The sequence below is a fragment of the Microtus oregoni genome, unplaced genomic scaffold (assembly GCF_018167655.1).
Source record: "Microtus oregoni isolate MIOR12 unplaced genomic scaffold, Mior012 000016F_ref0000370, whole genome shotgun sequence".
NCBI lineage: Eukaryota > Metazoa > Chordata > Mammalia > Rodentia > Cricetidae > Microtus > Microtus oregoni.
The window spans coordinates 13955004-13975994 of record NW_024543075.1 but is presented as its reverse complement, the minus strand read 5'-3'; the positions used below and the strand labels follow the sequence as shown (position 1 = coordinate 13975994).

The 20991-nt window shown below is 44.9% G+C and overlaps 1 protein-coding gene across 3 annotated transcripts in view; it reads left to right on the top strand.

The window, feature by feature from the left end:
• The window catches only part of Dmbt1 (deleted in malignant brain tumors 1), a 59161-nt gene that overhangs the window by 18577 nt on the left and 19593 nt on the right, over window positions 1-20991 (top strand). For 2 of the 3 annotated variants that reach the window (XM_041666463.1, XM_041666462.1), the window contains exons 7-16: window positions 1760-1786; window positions 3651-3716; window positions 4965-5282; window positions 8033-8059; window positions 8893-8922; window positions 11561-11593; window positions 13299-13355; window positions 14732-15055; window positions 18334-18360; window positions 19194-19223. In XM_041666463.1, coding sequence (XP_041522397.1) covers window positions 1760-1786; window positions 3651-3716; window positions 4965-5282; window positions 8033-8059; window positions 8893-8922; window positions 11561-11593; window positions 13299-13355; window positions 14732-15055; window positions 18334-18360; window positions 19194-19223 — 939 coding nt within the window. The remainder of the gene's footprint in view (window positions 1-1759; window positions 1787-3650; window positions 3717-4964; window positions 5283-8032; window positions 8060-8892; window positions 8923-11560; window positions 11594-13298; window positions 13356-14731; window positions 15056-18333; window positions 18361-19193; window positions 19224-20991) is intronic. The other variant, XM_041666464.1, reaches the window with a different exon arrangement.

The window sequence follows — 20991 nt, the reverse complement described above, 5'->3', positions numbered from 1 at the left end:
TTAAAGTTAGCTTTCCTTAACTTAAATTATCCCATCTCTCTTTTGCATCCGAGCTTTTACTTTCCCTATTCCTATACACCTGTCAGTACTTCTTACTCTGTGACTGGCTGTGTAGCAGGGTGTTTGGCCGCCGACTCCTCTTCTCCTTCTCCTCTTGCTCTTTCTCTCAGATTTCTCCTCCCATTTATTCTCTCTGCCTGCCAGACCTGTTCAACTTTTCATGCCAAGCTATTGGTTATTCAGTCCTTTATTAGCTCAGTCAGGTGATTTTTTTTTCCTGGCAGGGTTTCTCTGTAGCTCTGTAGCCTGTCCTGGAACTAGCTCTTGTAGACCATAGCACCTCGAACTCACAGAGATTCCTCTTCCTCTGCCTACTGAAGGCTGGGTAAAGGTCTGTGCCACCGCCACCTGCCTAACTGCTCTTTCTAAATTCCAGGGATATTTTCCCGTTTAGAAAACCCTTCCTGATTTATACTCAACAGAGTTAGAAACACACGCACACCCGCACACCCGCAAACACACACACACACACACACACACACACACACCTGCCCGCAGACACACACACATGCACATACACACAGGTATACACAGAGATATAACTAAACTTATATAGATTAGTTTGCATAGGTAGAAACATACAGAGAGATACATCTATAAACAGAGAAACACATACATATATTCTCGCATGCAAATATTCACAACACAGACAGATATGACACAAAGACACATTTTACACATAAATACACACGCCCACATGCACACCTGAACATAGACAGACATTGACATATGAAGCAAAACAGACCCATAGAGACAGATATGGATGGAGACACACATACACTTTATGTTATCCTCTGGCCATTCCTATTCTTCCACCACATCTCAGCTAACACTTGCCCCTTGTACAAGACTGTCTGTTGATGTCTTCAGGGACCTGACTATGCTAAAAGTCTCTGGATGCCAGGGAACACACCTTGTCCACTTAGTACCAAGTTTGATATATGAACCAAGAGTCTAACAGGGTGCCTTGCTCACACGAATGTATTTCAACAAGCAGGACAGAGGATATAATTGTGAGTAGCTCAAACTCAGGCCTTCTTCCAGACCTGAGCAGCCCTGCTGTTTCTGTAATATAGGCCTATACATACACACACATACCCACACATATGTTAAACCAGGAACAACACTAACTACATCCTCACCATTCCTGAGCAATTATCTCAGTCTCCATAGGATCTTGGTTCTAAGAAGTCCCTTGCTTATACTCAAACCCTTCCATACTCAATCTTTATAAACTGTTGTGTGACCCACACGTCTCCCGCATTTTTACAGTCATTCCCAGTTACAGCCCCTGATAGAACACCAAGGCCGTGTAAGTCGTTGCTGTAACTCAATCCTCCTGGGGTGAGGGCAGAATGAAAGTTTCTGCCTGCTCAGTACAGGTGCAAGGGTTCCCCCATTTTATGATCCACTGCCTGTGTAATCCATGAAGGAAGCCAAGGACACAGAGTGCTGATTGGAATATTACTAAGGCTGTTTTGCTCTTTTCACCAAGACAAATGGAATTTCAGTGTTAGATTTTGTCTTTGGAGAGCCCATACAGCAGAAGTGTAAGAGCTTTCTGTTCAGGGTGGACTTGACCCTGGGTGTTCCTGGTTGATCAATGCATAAGAGTCAGCGCTATTGCTCCTCACTTAGGTTTTCCCCAGGTTTCCTGTGGGTGAAACACACAATCTGAATTTGCTTTATTCCCTTACAGATTCTCAAGCAAGCTATTCAACACCTGGTAAGTACTTTGAAAAGATGAACTGTATCAGTTAGAGTTTCCCCTATGTCATAATAAACACTGCCTCATTAATGCTATCTAATGAAACAAGGAAGCATTAAATAATCTGTGTGTGATCTGGACATGTAATGACAACAGAAGCTTCTTCAGCTGGAGCATAAATGGTCAGGTGGTAATACAGGTGCAGTCTTCAATCTGATACTGTCCCTGCCTCGAATTTTAGTATGTGTCAGAATTTAATAGAATATCTGATTGGATTGTCTGGGATTCATATCCTTCCCTCATGGCAAACTGACTTGGAGACCCAGAGTGGCTTAGGGGGTCTGTGCTTTGTCAGATGATGTGTAAGGATAACCTGCCCTCCTCCACACTCTGGGAAATCTGCCTGGTACAAGACTAATAAGACTTTAAGGCTTGCAAGCATATAGGCCCATTAGTGTTCTAAACCTTCAAAAAACAACCAAAAAAAAATATGTCCACGCTATTTATTTAATTATTTAGTTTTGACACCATTGTAGCCCAGGCTGGTCTCAGGCATGATGTATAAACAAGGCCACTTCAGAATACAGTCAGGCTGGAAGAGATATAGTGAGAGTGTAGGCAGAGTCAGGGAGAATCCATGTACCCACTGCAGGAGATAGACATGAGATGCCAGAGAGAACCAGTAGTCCACAGCCATATGGCGATACACAAATGAATAGAAATGGGTTACTTTAAGACGTAAGACCTAGCTAGAAATATGCATAAGCTTATAGGCCAAGGAGTGTTATATTCACAACAAATACAACAACAAAACAAGGCCACTTGAACTCCTGATACCCTTGCTTCTAGTTCAAGAGATCTGGGATTCCAGGATTGTGCCACAATGCCCAACTCTTGTTTATCATATCTGAAATGCTGTATACTTCATCTATAGCCCACTTGTTTTTAATTTCCTTTTGCAAATAAATCATTTTGACCAAGTACTTGGGCAGTGCACACAGCCTTGACGACACCAAAGATCACCCTATACCCAGAAGAGTGTACAGGGCAGTTGAAGCTAACTTTGTAACCTGAAGGAGTTCATTTCTAAGCAGTGAACCCTCTTCTAAACTTTGTTTGGTTTTTCTTCAGGCTAGTGAATCCCAGAAGTGACATCTAAGGCCTTCTCCTTTGTTCTTAGTCTCTGATTATTGGCTACTCATTGGATTGGTATTCAGTGGGCTTTCTGCTGCAGTGGTAAAACACTGGCCACAAGCCACTTGGAGGGGGGCAGGGTTTATTTAGCTTAAAGTTTATTGTCTATCATCCAGTGAAGCCAGGGCACGAGGCCTGGGCAGAGGAGCCTGAGGCAGGAACTGATGTAGAGGCCTTACAGGATCCCTGCTTGCTGACTTCCAAACTCATACTTAGTCAGCAACTTTATACTATACAGGCTCATCTGATAAGGTCAGCGGGATGGCATTCTAAAGCTGCTGAGTGGCGGTGACCAGTGTCAGGTTGTGTGGAAGTCCTGTACAAAGTCTACTGGTACACTGCATATAATGACAGCTGGGACATCCAGGATGCCGAGGTCGTCTGATGGCAGCTTGGATGTGACCATTCTGTATCAGCACCTGGAGGGGCTCACTGTGTCAGGCCTCAGAGAGCATTCTCTTTAGAGCTGTGTACTGATCAGGATGAGATCCCTACCTGTCCAGCCGTCAGCATGATGGCGGGGACAACCATGACTGTGGCCACAGAGAAGACGCCAGAGTCACATTCATTACCCAATTCAGACCCCAAGTCAGCAGATTTAACTGTACTTGCATGTCTCTGGTTTTCTCAATGGAGACTTGATTTCATATTTTCCTTTTTCCTCTCCAATCTGTACCCGAACATGCAGAGCCGACCACTCCAGAGCCTTTCACCAGCCCAGAGGTGACCACCACTCCTCCTGATACAACAGTAGGTAAGGAAATCGTACAGATGTTTCTCTGTAGGTGGTAATGCTAGTGTCATTCATGGTGTGGGCTTTCCTGAGACACGCAAGGGTGTGTGTGTGTGTGTGTGTGTGTGTGTGTGTGTGTAGTGAAAACTTAAAGAAGGTGGGCTTGACTCCTGATCCACGGGGCTTTCCTTTACTGAGGCACCTGTGACTTCCGATTTGTCTCTCTCTATGTAGAGGAGACAGTCGGCATGGGGTGGGTTTCAAATTTCCATAGTCTCAAAATTTAGTGTTATGTCAGAAGAATCTGTGTTAGAGGATCATCATAAGACAAGCTTCCAGAGAGGTTTCCGTGGCAAAAGGAGGCTGATGATATATTATGGGATCCATTCTGAGTCCCTTCAAAGGGGTCCCTTGCAGATCAGTGCAAAACCCATGCGGACCTTTGTCTTCTCTAGACTGGTTGGGTACTTGAAGCTTGACTGCAGTGGTAAGTTCACATCAGTGGTCCTGGTAACCAGCAGCGACAAAGTTCGGGGTTCTCTAGTGTGCTCTTATTGTAGACAGAAGGTGAGCCCATGGGGCAGTCTCCTGACCCAGCTCAGTTGGGTGAGCAATAGCCTGTATTCATGTTGAATACTGTTTTATTGGGCCTGAAAAAACAGTTCTGTTATCACATCTCACCCTTGTCTGGGTAAGCAACTGGCGAGAGCCTTTGCCAAGAACTCATGAACTTGTCTTCTGCCAGGCAGCTCATTGTTCTGTCCCTTTAGTCTGTCGGAGAAAAACCTCCTCTACCTTATGCTCTAGCGATGACAGGTGTGGGGCTAGATGTGCCCGAATGCAGTCTTTGTGTTAGGAGTTGTGGGGCTGTGATTGCTCTCTCTCTCCTTGAAACACCCCACATTCTCTAGTGTATGTCATCATCCAGAAGAGTGTATGGCACTCAGAGGTCTTAGTTACAAGATGCAGCAGGTGTCTGCCCACCATCCAGGATAGATTCAACCCATGTCAGCCCTGCACACACATAGCTCTCCTGGTGACAGACAGACCTGTCCTGTCTAGAACAGAAGCAGCGAGCATTCAGTGAGGTTGCAAGGGCAAGAGATAGGGGTAAGGTCTTTCCAAGACAGGGTGCCCAAAAAGCAACAGGGTAGGGGCTCACGTGCTATAATGCCTTAAACCCCATGAAAGAGCTGTCCAGGAATGCACATGTGCCGTCATCCACACAGGAACAATGAAGGAGAATCCCTCTTGTCTTTTCACGAACAGGGCTTGATCTCCCTGTGAGGCTGGTGAATGGAGGAGACCGGTGTCAGGGTCGCGTGGAGATCTTGTACCAGGGTTCCTGGGGCACCGTGTGTGACGACAGCTGGGACACCAATGATGCCAATGTGGTGTGCAGACAGCTGGGCTGTGGCTGGGCTGTGTCTGCCCCTGGAAACGCCCGGTTTGGACAAGGCACAGGGCCCATCGTCCTGGATGACGTGGCCTGCAGAGGGTACGAGTATTATTTGGCAAGCTGCTCCCACAGAGGCTGGCTCTCCCACAACTGTGGACACCAAGAGGACGCTGGCGTCATTTGCTCAGGTATGACCAGAGATCCTTAGTTCTCACAGCCATTCGTGGAATATGGTTCTGTCCCTTTTAACAACCCCAGAACTCCTTTCTGGCCTTGTGCATCTCAGCCCTCTAAGACAGGTGAATACCGAGGTCACTGCCCTTTTCAGTTGGTGCTGTTGTTATTTTTATTCTTTTTCTCTTTTGGCTCCTTGCTCATTCAGAGGCCTCCCACCCAGCTCCCAATACACATACACAGTGGATAACTTTTCCTTTTAAAGGCCAGTCCTTACCCTGGCTTGTTCGAGCCAGCTTTTCTTAACTTCAATTATCCCATCTGTCTTTTTCCTCTGGGCTTTTCCCTTCTCTATTTCTGTAGACCTTTCTTTATTTCTCGTTCTGTAGTTTGCTATGTAGTTGGGTGGCTGGCTGCTACATCCTCCTTTTTTTCTCTTGCTTCTTTATCCTCTCAATTTTTCTCTTTAATTCTCTCTGCCTTCCTTCCACACTGATCCTTTCCTGCCAAGTTATTGGCCACATTCAGCTCTTTATTAGACTAATCATGTGTTTTGGAGAGGTAATGCAAAATAACTTCACAGAGGTAAATAAATATAACGTAAAAAAAAAAAACAAACCAACATATCTGCCCATCATCGAAGCAAATTCCACACCACAAACAAATGAAACTCATCTCAACATAATATTCTACAGCATTGAGTCAGGGCCTTCACAATCCTCTCAGTTATCCAGGGCTCCAGCACTCATGTGAGACAGATAATTCATGGAAGGGCAGCATCAGGCCCCAGACTTGAGAAAGCAACAGGGTCAGCATGCACACCTTCCTGCAAGGTGTAACCTAGTCCTGGTTTGCAGAGATGTAACCAGTTTCTGTAAGACTTTGCAGTGTTCAGAGGGCAAAGCAGTACAGCAAACTCACGTCTTTCCTGCCAGTGTTTCCCCGCATCCTTCTCAGAAGCACTGCAGAGAGAACCTTTTGGGAAAACTTCAATACTCTGTACTCTCTTCCCGCTGTACTAATATCAGGGTTCTCCCAGATTCAGACTCAAACGCCCAATCATTAGCACAGAAGAAGTTACAAATGACTGTTGAGGGTCGGGTATGGCAGGGTTGTCGTATGTCATGTGTCCTCAAGCCACATGGAAAGAAGTAGTGAAGCAGGAGAGAGAGAACTGCAAGCATAGCTAGAGTCCTACAGAATCCTAGTCCTGTGAGGGTGGTCCTTTAGGTGGTCATCACTCATTGCCGAGGGTACCCTTGGCTGTCTATCTGCATCACAATGCAGAGCCTTGCTGTTCTGTCCCAGAGGTGGTGGTGACTTTCTTACTTGCATTTAGGAAGCTGCAGAAGCCCAGGTCCCATCCGGGGCAGTGGAGTATAGGGTAGATCTCCATGAACTACTGCATAGCTCATGGCTCCTTCTGGAAGCCCCTGCCCTTCCATTCCAGTCTCTGCTAGGTTTGTGAAAATGCTGAGTCTGTCCTCCCTGTGATCTTGGTGAAATGCCAGGCACTTTGTTTCTTCCTGTCGTTCTACTCACAGGTGACCATTCCACACCTAGCTTGGGTGAGTTTCCCCAACTAGAACTGGAGCGTCCCTGTTCTCCTGGTCACTTTTGGTGTCAGGCTCTTTCTGTTAGCACTAGGGCACCGAGAGGACTCCTACTACTCACCTCGTCGGAGTTTTCCTACATATGTTACCTTTGTGATTATCCTTGGTCTCTGCCCATTCAAGGCTAACAAAGTCTGTGTATGAATTGTGTGAACACACCACTGGGCATATAGAACCCCACTACTGAATGCTATTGAACATGGAGGGCTGGAAGCTTCACCATGGTACTGACTACAAGCCTGCAGGGTGGCACCTCATGGTCCCATGTTATGTCTCCTGTGTCTTTGTGTCTCTGTTCGTTCATGCTAACTCCTCTGTATATTTCTGTTCCTCAATGTTCTTCTGTTTTCAACATTGCTTATCTCTCAGAGACATGTCTATCTGTGTAACCCTCGCTGTTGGCCTTCAAGTACTAAATTCTCCAGCCTCAGCCCCACAGTACCAGGATTGTAACTTTGAGACACCGTGCTCAGCACACCTTCTGGTTTCCTTTATTCTCCTTATTATAAAGGGTCCTGCAGGTCACTCACTGCACAGAGCTGTGGTTGCTACAGTGCAGCTCCAACACCGCCACCTGTAGCCACAGTCTGCTCACTCTTGCTGCTCTGGTCTCTAGAGCCAGTCTGTTTATCCTCTCCTTCACTAGCTTGTTCTACCTGCTCGTTGATGGCCGGGGACATTGTCCCCCTTAGAAGACCCTTCCTGATTATATATACTCAACATACTTAGAAATATGCACACACACACAAACACACACATATAGACAGATACACACACACATAAGTAGACATACACAGAGATATAACCAAACTTCCTTAGATACTTCCATGGATAGAAACATTCGTAGAATACATACCTGAACACAAAAACTCATGTGTAATCTGTGAAGGTCGAGGTGGACACAGAGTACCCATTGGGATATTACTAAGGCTGTTTTTCTCTTTACCAATGAAATTAAACCTCAGTGTTAGACTGTCTTTGGGGAGCCCACACAGCAGAGGTGTAAGAGCTTTCTGTTCAGGGTGGACTTGACCTCGGGTGTTCCTGGTTGATCAATGCATAAGAGTCAGCGCTATTGCTTCCCACTTAGGTTTTCCCCGGGATTCCTGTGGGTGAAACACACAATCTGAATTTACTTTATTCCCTTACAGCTTCTCAATCAAGCTATACAACGCCTTGTAAGTACTTTGAAAATATGAACTGTATCAGTTAGAGTTTCCCCTATGTCATAATAAACATCAACTCACTAAATGTTATCTACTGAGACAAGGAACCATTAAATAATCTGTGTGTGATCTGGACATGTAGTGACAGCAGAGGCTTCTGCCAGCTGGAGCATAAAGGGTCAGGTGGTAACACAGATGCAATCTTCAATCTGACAGTGCCCCTGCCTCAGATTTCAGTGTGTGTCAGAATCTAATAGATTATCTGATTGCATGGCCTGGGATTCACATCCTTCCCTCAAGGGATTCTAACTTGGAGACCCAGAGTGGCTCAGGGGTCTGTGCTTTGTCATCCTCCACACTTAGGGGAAACTCCTGCCTGGCCCAACATTAATAAGGTCTTAATTTTAGCACCATTATAGAGCTATTTGTTTGTTAAGACTTCACAAAGCAAGAAAAGCCTAAATATAGTTTTCATCTATTTAGTTTTCTGAGGCCCATTTAGCTCATAGTAGTCTCAGACTTGCAAGGCTACCTACTCTTGGAGTCCTGATCCTATACCTCAGTTCCATATTGCTGGGATTCCAGAATTTGTTTTTCTGCCCAGCTCTTGTTTATTATACCTAAAATGATATATACCCAACCACAGCCCACCTGGTTTTATGTCCTTTTTGCAATATAAATCATTTTGATCAAGACCTTGGGCATTGGACATAGCCAAGCTTGAAACTACAGATTCCCCAACCCCAACAGGAGTGTACAATGCAGTTGAGGTTAGTTTTGTATCCTTTATGAGTCCATTTTTAAACAGTGCATTCTTTTCTAATCTGAGTTTGGTTTTTCTTTAGATTATCCATACCAAGATCCAACAATGAATGGTAAGGCTTTTTTCTTTGCTCTTAGTCTCTTGCTTTAGTCTTCTGGTTGAGTTGAGGTCCTGTTTGCCTTCTGTTGCTGTGATAAAACCCTGGCCATAAGCAACTTGGAGAGAAAAGGGTTTGTTTGGCTCACAGGTTAGAGTTCATCATCTAGTGTAGACAAGGCGGGAGCCCAAGTCAGAAACTGATGTAGAGGCAAAGGAGGAACCCTGCTTGCTGGATTCATAGGTCATGCATAGCTAACAATGTTATACAGCTCAGGCTCATCTGTCCAGGTCAGTGTGCTGGCATTCCCCCATCAATTATCCAACAAGAGAAATTCCCACAGACATGGCCTTCTGCAGATGTGATTTAGATAAACCCAGCAGTTGAGACTCCTCCAAGTGACTCAGCTGTGGCAGGGTGACAGTGGAGCCAGCTAGGACAGGTGGTCAGCCCTGTTGCTGCTCTTGCAGCTGTCTGGTGGGATCCAAGTGCAGCTTTGGGTACAGAATGAGGGATGAAGTGCAGATGAGAGTCGTGGGTGTCAAGCTGATGGGCAAACTCCACCAATCCCTGTCCTTCACCTTCCTTCTCCTCTCTGCCCTTCAGTCAGTTGATGGGTGAAATTAGCTTGAGCCTAGTGTCAGAAAAGCTAGCTGGAAACACTCACCGCTTCTTCCTTTGTGCAATATGGGCCATTCTTGCAAATAGCACAATTAGAGCTAGATACCTTGATATACACCCAACCCTAATAGTTTTCATCTATGAAATAAATACATTAAAAGGTAAAGAGAAAACTGGACAGTTGGTACAGTTATTTATAGCACACAATGTATGTATGTTTAGTTTTTTCTTCTTTGTCTTTTTGAGACAGGGTTTTTCTGTGTAACTACGGATGTCCTGAAATTTGAATTTGTTCTGTAGACCAGGCTGGCCTTGAATGCACAGATTCTCCAGTCTCTACCTCCCAAGTTATGGGATTTAAGGCCACTGCTCCGCATAGATTTAAGCACCCAGATTGGGCAGCTTATAACCACCTATAACTCCAACACGAGTGGCTCTGACACCCTCTTCTGGCCTCTATGGACACCTGTACTGATGTGCACACACCCACACACAGACACTTGCCCGTGCGCATAATTAAAAATAAAACAAATCTTTCACAATTAAAAATATTGCACATAATCAATGCCCAACTAATACAGGTAATATGTGCTATTATCATGAAACCTTACTATTTTGAGGTATGTATCATTAATCCCATTTTGCAAATTGGAAAATTAAGACAAAGTTAGATAATTTGTCAATATTTGCATGTCTCAGATTCTGTGGCTGAAAATGGAACACTGTGTAGTGGTGTTTCATTTGGATTGTAATAAATAAAGTTTTCCTGAAGACCAGAGAGTAGAGCAGCCACATTGGTCATCCTTACAGACCAGGCAGGGGTGACACACACCTTTAATCTCAATAGCCTCCCTAACTTGCCATAGTACTGGGCAGTAGTGGTGCACACCCTTAACCATAGAACTAGAGAGGATGGAAGGAGACAGCTTCAGTTCAGTCTCATTTTGAGGTTTTCCTGGAGGCAGAATCATGTTTTCAGACTGAGGGCAGTAATTGATGTGGCAGCTGCCAATATGTTGGGTCCATGGATGTGTGTCCATTCCACCTTGACTGGTGGTCAGAGAGTTTGAGCTTATTTTGCTCTTCCAAAGTTGTTGACAACAGGTGCCTACAAAACAAAGAAGTCTTGACCTAGGATGTGGTCAGATAGTATTTTGAGTATAGATGTATATTCGCTCCATCTGGACCAAAGGGAAGAGGTGCTCTGTCTATTCGTCATATTTGCAAAGCAAATCAAAGCAAAGAGTAGCCAATATTAAGAATTAAATGACAAGCTATAAACACTCCACCAGAGGGATAACATATTCTCCCAGATTCAACCAAGCAAATCCCAAAACAAGGTATCTCATTGATTATATGATGCTAATACCCATTTAAATATCAAGGCATCCTTTAATTGACAAAGAAGTCACCCAAGAAACCAGTTGTGTGTCCGCAAGAAGATTTGCTAGTTTAACCATCAATAGGCAGCTGTTGTGTGGTCCCAGGGACTGTGTACATGTCACGACAAGCATGGGGTGGCTGTGGTCATCCAGACCCCGCCTGAGAATAGTGTTGAAGAAGCAGGCTCCTCCAAGCAGCCACTTTGTGAGCAGGTTTCCTCTGCCATTCTGCAGTAATCTCTGGAAGTCCCCTCTCTTTCTGGTTGGGGCCACTTTCTCAGGAATATTTTAGTGATGGCAAATGTTTATAGTGAGATGTTGTGTTTGAACTACAGAAATAGCCAGATAACTTTTTGAATTCAGATTTCATCTGACTGTTTTCTATCTTGTGCTTTGGGTGGGGCTGCTAGTGACCTGGGTGGTATTTGGGATGGAGTAGGTGCAGAGGAGTTGAACGAGGGTGAGGGACAAAAGATGCTCATGGTGACATCTCAGCAGCAAAGTAACAGAAAGGTCAGTATCAGATTCAGCAAGGAGAAATGACATCATATCAGTGTGAGAAGGCCTTCAGCATGGGAGATGTCAGCTCCAGCTTCTGAGATTCAAATGAAGACTAACATCCAGTGACTTCTTTTTTTCTCATTCTGCAGATGTTATCTATGAGACTACAAGCGGGACAGAAGGTAACATGTTTTATATGGTATCTTTGTGGCCTTATTGTCCCTAGAACATACAGGCTCACCTCTGATCCTGTATTTGGGCAGAAGGCAGAGGATGAGAGTCTTAAGCTCCCTGAGGAAATTTCTGGACAATGTTTCAAGTTTACAAGTCATTTATGCCATGGATTAAATCCATGTATGGTGTGGAGATCCTACTGAAGAGTTTTCTGCAAGGAGCTCCAAAGTGTTCTGGTTTCTTGGGGTCTCTTGATGATCCTCAGAGATCTGAGGCCCCCATGTTCCACCACGTACATTGGTCTGCCTAGGATGCTGAGTTTGGCCTTGGTACCTGGAGAGGAAGACAAAGTCAGTTTAACCTCCCCTCTTGTTATATCCTTCCCTCTGGGCCATAGGAAGTCCCCTGGGAAGTCCTGATGCTTTACCCTTGACATCACAGATGCTGTTTTCCTCTCTGACGTCCGTGAGAGATGTTGGTGGCACATCAGAACAGTTTAGAGCCTGGCAGCCTGGGTTCTAGGAAGGAAAATCACTTCCTTTCCTCCAGGTGGTTTTTTTATTCTAGGTCATCAGTAAGAAGAGTCTCCATTTACATGAAGGCCTCTGGCCAGCCCAAAATTCCTTGGGAATCTAAACAGAGCACAGATCAGCCATTGTTCTTCCTTAGGCATGTTGGGTATCTCAAGGATGAGTCTTGCTTTATTGTAACTTAGCCATATTTCCCCTCAAGATTCTACCTTTTCTTATTTGTAACATGTATACAAGGAGAATCCATTTTCTGCTCTGTGTTGGTGCCCCTACAGGACATACTTAGGTAGCAGATACTCTTTGATAGGCTCTATGATGCAACTGTATCAGTCAGATTGAAGGGCAAGGGAAGACTGGACAAGTCTCTGACAAAGTTATGCAGGAGATAGCTTTTCTAGAGTTGTTTGTATCAGGACCTACTGTGTGGGAAGAGGTCAACTTCCTTCATTTCCAGTGACTCAATAGAGGCTGGGTGTTTGGCATCAATGGATTCATCTCCAGAAATCTCCTCTCTAAGCAGCAGGACGAAGTTCTAGAGCCAGGGCACATTATGAACAATTTACACATGTGTTTTTAAACTAGTATATTATTTAAAAGTGGCATATTAGAAGCATTTCCACTAAAGTAAACAGCAGTGAGCTAGGCATGGTTATACACATACACACACACACACACACACACACACACACACACTCACAAACACACAATTCCAGTACTCAGGAGCCTGAAAAAGGAGCATGTTGCATTTCAGAAAGCCTAGGGTACATGCAGAGACATTGAATTAAAAAAATATTATTTATATACAAAAAATTCAAACAGGCATTCCAACACTTGCTAGTTTGTATTATATTGGACATATCAGTCAATGCAATTAGATAAGAACAATTAATTTGTTTTTTAAGTATGTGAACATTTTTGTATTGATTCCCCAGATTCAACATAAGCCAAATGTAGGTGTTAGATTAGAGTCTGTAGGTTAACGCCATTCTCTACAAACATAGCCTTTTAGATTGGGAGAACTCAAGACGATCCAGATTTCTCCCCCATCTCGATCACATAGCATTACACAGTAGAGAGCCTGAATCCCATCCCATCAGCAGTTTTAACTGTACTTGTATGCCTGACCTTTTCTCAAAGGAGACTTAACTTCATGTTTCTTTCTCATCCATATATGAACGTGTAGAGATCACCACTCCAGAGCCGACTACCACTGAAGTGCCGCCCAGCACTCTCCCAATAGGTAACTAAAATTGTATAAATCTCTTTTTGGTGTAGGTTGTAATGTCAGTGTTAGCCATGACTTTCTTGACACACTTATAGAGATGTATGTGTGTGGATATGTGTGTGTGTGTTTGTGTGTGTGCATGTGTGTGTGTATGTGTGTGTGTGTAGTATTAGAGAAGCTAGGATGGGGTACTGATTGTTGGAGCTTTCCTCTATCATGACCCAATTGTCTCTGTGTGGAGGAGTCAGTCAGCAATGGAGTGGGTTTCTCCACAGTCTCTAAATTTATTGTTATGTCAGAAGAAACTCTGGGTTAGGGTATCAAGATAAGACATGCTTCCAGAGAGGTTTCCATGGCAAAAGGAGACCTTGATATATTGTGGGATCCAATCTGAGTCCCTTCAAAGGGTCCCGTTAGTTCCTCCTTTCCTTCTTCTCTTGCTACTTTATCCTCTAAATTTTTCCATGCCTTTAATTTCCTCTGCCTGCCTGCCCCACTGATCCTTTCCTGCCTAGTTATTGGCCATTCAGCTCTTTATTAATCTAATCACGTGTTTTGGAGAGGTGCTGTAACATAGCAAAACCCATGCAGACCTTGGTCTTGTCTAAACATGTTGGGCACTTAAAGCTTGACTTTAGTGGTAAGTTCACATAAGTTGTCTTGGAGACCAGTAGTGACAAAATTCAGGTCTTTCTAGTGTGCTGTTATTGAAATCAGAAGGTGAGCTCATGGGCAGTCACCCGACCCAGCTCAGCGGGGTGAACAATAGCTTCTATTCATGCTTAATACTGTTTTATTGGGCCTGAAAAAACAGTTCTGATAACACATCTCACCCTTGTCTGGGTAAGCAACTGGTGAGAGCCTTTGCCAAAGATCCACGAACTTGTCTTCTGCCAGGGAGCTCATCAATCTGTCCCTTCAGTCAGTCATAGAGAAGTGTGGGTCAGGGTGGGGCTGGATGTACCCGTGTGCAGTCTGTGCGTTAGGAGTTGTGGGGCTATGATTTCTCTATGTCCATGAAAGACCCCACATTGACCAGTATATGTTGGTATCCTGAAGAGTGTATTGCACTCAGAGGTCTTAGTTACAAGATGCAGCAGGTGTCTGCCCACCATCCAGGATAGATTCAACCCATGTCAACACTGCACACACATAGCCCTCCTGGTGACAGACAGACCTTTCCTGTCTAGAACAGAAGCAATGAGCCTTCAATGCGGGAGCAAGGGCAAGTGACACGGGTAAGGTCTTTCCATGACAGGGTGCCCAAAAAGCAACAGTGGCAGGAATCACGTGCTGTATTGACTTCAACCCCATGAAAGAGCTGTCCAGGAATGCACATGCGCCGTCATCCACACAGGAACAATGAAGGAGAATCCCTCTTGTCTTTCCAGGAACAGAAATTGATTTGTTTGTGAGGCTGGTGAATGGATCAGACAGTTGTCAGGGTCGTGTGGAGGTCTTGTACCAGGGTTCCTGGGGCACCGTGTGTGACGACGGCTGGGACATAAATGATGCCAATGTGGTGTGCAGACAGCTGGGCTGTGGCTGGGCGGTGTCTGCCCCAGGATACGCCTGGTTTGGACAGGGCTCTGGGCCCATTGTCCTGGATGATGTGGACTGCAGAGGGTACGAGTACCATCTGGCAAGTTGCTCCCACCGAGGCTGGCTCTCCCACAACTGTGGACACCACGAGGATGCTGGCGTCATCTGCTCAGGTATGACAAGAGATCCTTAGTTCTCACAGCCATTTGTGGGATATGGTTCCGTCCCTTTTAACAACCCCAGAACTCCATTCTGGCCATGTGCATCTCAGCCCTCTAAGACAGGTGAATACCCAGGTCACTGCCCTGTTTAGCTGGTGGTGGTGTTTTTATTCTTTTTCTTTTTTGGCTCCTTGCTCTTTCAGAGGCCTCCCACCCAGCTCCCAAATAAATCACACACAGTGGCTTATTTTTCCTTATAAATGCCTGTCCTTAGCTTGGCTTTCTGAGCCAGCTTTTCTTAATTTCAATTATCCCATCTGTCTTTTTCCTCTGGGCTTTTCCTTTCTCTATTTCTGTAGACCTTTCTTTATTTCTCGTTCTGTAGTTTGCTGTGTAGTTGGGTGTCTGGCTGCCTACATCCTCCTTTCCTTCTTCTCTTCTTTATCCTCTCAATTTTCCAATCGCTTTAATTCTCTCTGCCTTCCTTCCCCACTGATCCTCTCCTGCCAAGTTATTGGACATTCAGCCCTTTATTAAAATAATCACATGTTTTGGACAGGTAAGGAAACATAGATTCACAGAAGTAAACAAATATAACATAAAAGAAGATAACACATCTTCCCATCATCAAAACAAATTTTCCACACCACAAACAAATGAAACTCATCTCAACATAATATTCTACAGCATTGAGTCAGGGCCTTCACAACCCTCTCAGTTATCCAGGGCTCCAGCATTCATGTGAGATAGATAATTCATGAAAGGGCAGCATCAGGCCCCAGACTTGAGAAAGCAACAGGGTCAGCATGCACACCCTTCTGCAAGGTATAACCTAGTCCTGGTTTGCAGAGATGTAACCAGTTTCTGTAAGACTTTGCAGTGTTCAGAGGGCAAAGCAGTACAGCAAACTCACGTCTTTCCTGCCAGTGTTTCCCTGCATCCTTCTCAGAAGCACTGCAGAGAGAACCTTTTGGGAAAACTTCAATACTCTGTACTCTCTTCCCGCTGTACTAATATCAGGGTTCTCCCAGATTCAGACTCAAAAGCCCAATCATGAGCACAGGGAAAGTTACAAATGACTGTTGAGGGTGTGGCTGTGGCAGGGTCATTGTATGTCATGTGTCCTCAAGCCACATGGAAAGAAGTAGTGAAGGGCTGGAGGGATGGATCAGAGGTTAAGAGAACTGACTGCTGTTCTGGAGGTCCTGAGTTCAATACCCAGCAACCACATGATGGCTCACACCCATCTATAATGAGATCTGGTGCCCAGAACCCTATATACAGAATAAATAAATTTAAAAAACGAAAGAAAGAAAGAAGTAGTGAGGCAGGGGAGAGAGAACCGCGAGCATTGCTAGAGTCCTACAGAATCGTAGTCCGTGAGGGTGGAACTTAGGTGGTTATCACTCATTGCTGAGGGTACCCTTGGCTGTCTATCTGCATCACAATGCATAGCCTTGCTGTTCTGTCCCAGAGGTGGTGATGACTTTATTTCTTTTTTTTTAATTTATTTATTTATTAAAGATTTCTGTCTCTTCCCAGCCACCGCCTCCCATTTCCCTCCCCCTCCCCTAATTAAGTCCCCCCCCCTCAGCCCGAAAAGCAATCAGGGTTCCCTGTCCTGTGGGAAGTCCAAGGAACCCCCCACCTCCATCCAGGTCTAGTAAGTTGAGCATCCAAACTGCCTAGGCTCCCACAAAGCCAGTACGTGCAGTAGGATCAGAAACCCAGTGCCATTGTTTTTGAGTTCTCAGTAGTCCTCATTGTCCGTTATGTTCAGAGAGTCCGGTTTTATCCCAGGCTTTTCCAGACCCAGCCAGCTGGTCTTGGTGAGTTCCCACTTGCATTTAGGAAGCTGCAGAAGCCCAGGTCCCATCCGGGGCAGTGGAGTATAGGGTAGATCTCCATGAACTACTGCATAGCTCATGGCTCCTTCTGGAAGCCCCTGCCCTTCCATTCCAGTCTCTGCTAGGTTTGTGAAAATGCTGAGTCTGTCCTCCCTGTGATCTTGGTGAAATGCCAGGCACTTTGTTTCTTCCTGTCGTTCTACTCACAGGTGACCATTCCACACCTAGCTTGGGTGAGTTTCCCCAACTAGAACTGGAGCGTCCCTGTTCTCCTGGTCACTTTTGGTGTCAGGCTCTTTCTGTTAGCACTAGGGCACCGAGAGGACTCCTACTACTCACCTCGTCGGAGTTTTCCTACATATGTTACCTTTGTGATTATCCTTGGTCTCTGCCCATTCAAGGCTAACAAAGTCTGTGTATGAATTGTGTGAACACACCACTGGGCATATAGAACCCCACTCCTGAATGCTATTGAACATGGAGGGCTGGAGGCTTCACCATGGTATAGACTACAAGCCTGCAGGGTGGCACCTCATGGTCCCATGTTATGTCTCCTGTGTCTTTGTGTCTCTGTTCATTCATGCTGACTCCTCTGTATATTTCTGTTCCTCAATGTTCTTCTGTTTTCAACATTGCTTATCTCTCAGAGACATGTCTATCTGTGTAACCCTCGCTGCTGGCCTTCAAGTACTAAATTCTCCAGCCTCAGCCCCACAGTACCAGGATTGTAACTTTGAGACACTGTGCCCAGCTCACCTCTGGTTTCCTTTATTCTCCTTATTATAAAGGGTCCTGCAGGTCACTCACTGCACAAAGCTGTGGTTGCTACAGTGCAGCTCCAACACCGCCACCTGTAGCCACAGTCTGCTCACTCTTGCTGCTCTGGTCTCTAGAGCCAGTCTGTTTATCCTCTCCTTCACTAGCTTGTTCTACCTGCTCGTTGATGGCCGGGGACATTGTCCCCCTTAGAAGACCCTTCCTGGTTTATACTCATCATACTTAAAAACACGCACACACACACACACACAGGCACACACACACACACACACACACACACACACACACACACAAAGGTAGACATACACAGAGATATAACCAAACTTCCATAGAAACTTTCAATGATACAACCATACCGAAAGACACATGCCTGAACACAGAAACACGTGTAATCCGTGAAGGAAGCCATGGACTCAGAGTACCGACTGGGGTATTACTAAATCTGTTTTTCTCTTCTGACCAAGAAAATGAAACCTCAGTGTTAGACTTTGTCTTTAGGGAGCCCACACAGCAGAGGTGTAAGAGCTTTCTGTTCAGGGTGGACTTGACCTCGGGTGTTCCTGGTTGATCAATGCATAAGAGTCAGCGCTATTGCTCCCCAGTTAGGTTTCCCCGGGATTCCTGTGGGTGAAACACACAATCTGAATTTACTTTATTCCCTTACAGCTTCTCAATCAGCCTATCCAACACCTGGTAAGTACTTTGAAAATATGAACTGTATCAGTTAGTTTCCCCTATGCCATAATAAGCATCAACTCACTAAATGTTATCTACTGAGACAAGGAACCATTAAATAATCTGTGTGTGATCTGGACATTTAGTGACAACAGAGGCTTCTGCCAGCTGGAGCATAAAGGGTCAGGTGGTAACACAGATGCAGTCTTCAATCTGACAGTGCCCCCGCCTCAGATTTCAGTGTGTGTCAGAATCTAATAGATTATCTGATTGCATGGCCTGGGATTCACATCCTTCCCTCAAGGGATTCTAACTTGGAGACCCAGAGTGGCTCAGGGGTCTGTGCTTTGTCGTCCTCCACACTTAGGGGAAACTCCTGCCTGGCCCAACGTTAATAAGGTGTTAATTTTAGTATGATTATAGGGCCATTTGTTTGTTAAGACTTCACAAAGCAAGAATAATCTATTTATTTTTTTCATTTATTTAGTTTATTAAAGCCCATTTAGCTCATACTTGTTGTGTAGGCAAGGCTAGGCTACCTACCCTTGGAGTCCTGATCCTATCCCTCAGTTCCATAGTTCGGGGATTCCAGGAGTTAGTCGTCCTGCCCAGCTCTTGTTTATTATACCTGAAATGACCAGACCTTCAGCCCACCTGGTTTTATTTCCTTTTGGCAAGAAAAAAATCATTTTGATCAAGACCTTGGGCATTGGACATAGCCAGGCCTGAAATTACAGATTTTCCCACCCTCAGCAGGAGTTCACAGTGCAGCTAAAGTTAATATTTGTATCCTTTATGAGTCCATTTCTAACAGTGGATCCATTTCTAATCTGCTTTTGGTCTTTCTTTAGATTATCCATACCAAGATCCAACAATGAATGGTAAGGCTTTTTTCTTTGCTCTTAGTCTCTTGCTTTAGTCTTCTGGTTGAGTTGAGGTCCTGTTTGCCTTCTGTTGCTGTGCTAAAACCCTGGCCATAAGCAACTTGGAGGGAAAAGGGTTTGTTTGGCTCACAGGTTAGAGTTCATCATCTAGTGTAGACAAGGCTGGAGCCCAAGGCAGAAACTGATGTAGAGGCAATGGAGGAACCCTGCTTGCTGGATTCTTAGGTCATGCTTAGCTAACAATATTATACAGCTCAGGCTCATCTGCCCAGGTCAGTGTGCTGGCATTCCCCCATCAATTATCCAACAAGAGAAATTCCCACAGACATGGCCTTCTGCAGATGTGATTTAGATAAACCCAGCAGTTGAGACTCCTCCAAGTGACTCAGCTGTGGCAGGGTGACAGTGGAGCCAGCTAGGACAGGTGGTCAGCCCTGTTGCTGCTCTTGCAGCTGTCTGGTGGGATCCAAGTGCAGCTTTGGGTACAGAATCAGGGATGGAGTGGAGATGAGAGGCGTGGGTGTCAAGCTGCTGGGCAAACTCCACCAATCCCTGTCCTTCATTTTCCTTCTCCTCTCTGCCCTTCAGTCAGTTGATGGGTGAAATTAGCTTGAGCCTAGTGTCAGAAAAGCTAGCTGGAAACACTCACCGCTTCTTCCTTTGTGCAATAAGAGCTGTTCTTGCAAAGGTAAATAGCACAATCAAAGCTAGATAACTTGATATGCACCCCAACCCTAATAGTTTTCATGTATGAAATAAATACATCGAAACGTAAAGAGGAAACTGTACAGTGGGTGCAGTCATCTATAGCACACACTGTATGTATGTTTAGTTTTTTCTCTATTTTGTCTTTTTGAGATAGTGTTTCTCTGTGTAACTTTGGATGTCCTGAAATTTGAATTTGTTCTGTAGACCAGGCTGGCCTTGAATGCACAGATTCTCCAGTCTCTACCTCCCAAGTTCTGGGATTTAAGGTCACTGCTCAGCATAGATTTAAGCACCCAGATTGGGCATCTTATAACCACCTGTAACTCCAACACGAGCGGCTCTGACACACTCTTCTGGCCTCTATGGACACCTGTACTGATGTGCACACACCCACACACAGACACTTGCCCGTGCGCATAATTAAAAATAAAACAAATCTTTCACAATTAATAATATTGCACATAATCAATGCCCAACTAATACAGGTAATATGTGCTATTATCATGAAACCTTACTATTTTGAGGTATGTATCATTAATCCCATTTTGCAAATTGAAAAATTAAGACAAAGTAAGATAATTTGTCAATATTTGCATGTCTCAGATTCTGTGGCTGAAAATGGAACACTGTGTAGTGGTGTTTCATTTGGATTGTAATAAATAAAGTTTTCCTGAAGACCAGAGAGTAGAGCAGCCACACTGGCCATCCTTACAGACCAGGCAGGGGTGACACACACCTTTAATCTCAGTAGCCTCCCTAACTTGCCATAGATACAGGGCAGTAGTGGTGCACACCCTTAATCATAGAACTAGAGAGGATGGGAGGAGACAGCTCTCAGCTCAGTCTCATTCTGAGGTTTTCCTGGAGGCAGAATCATGTTTTCAGACTGAGGGCAGTAATTGATATGGCAACTGCTAATCTGTTGGGCCCATGGATGTGTGTCCATCCCACCTTGACTGGTGGTCAGAGAGTTTGAGCTTATTTTGCTCTTCCAAAGTTGTTGACAACAGCTGCCTACAAAATGGAGAGGTCTTGACCTAGGGTGTAGTCAGGTAGT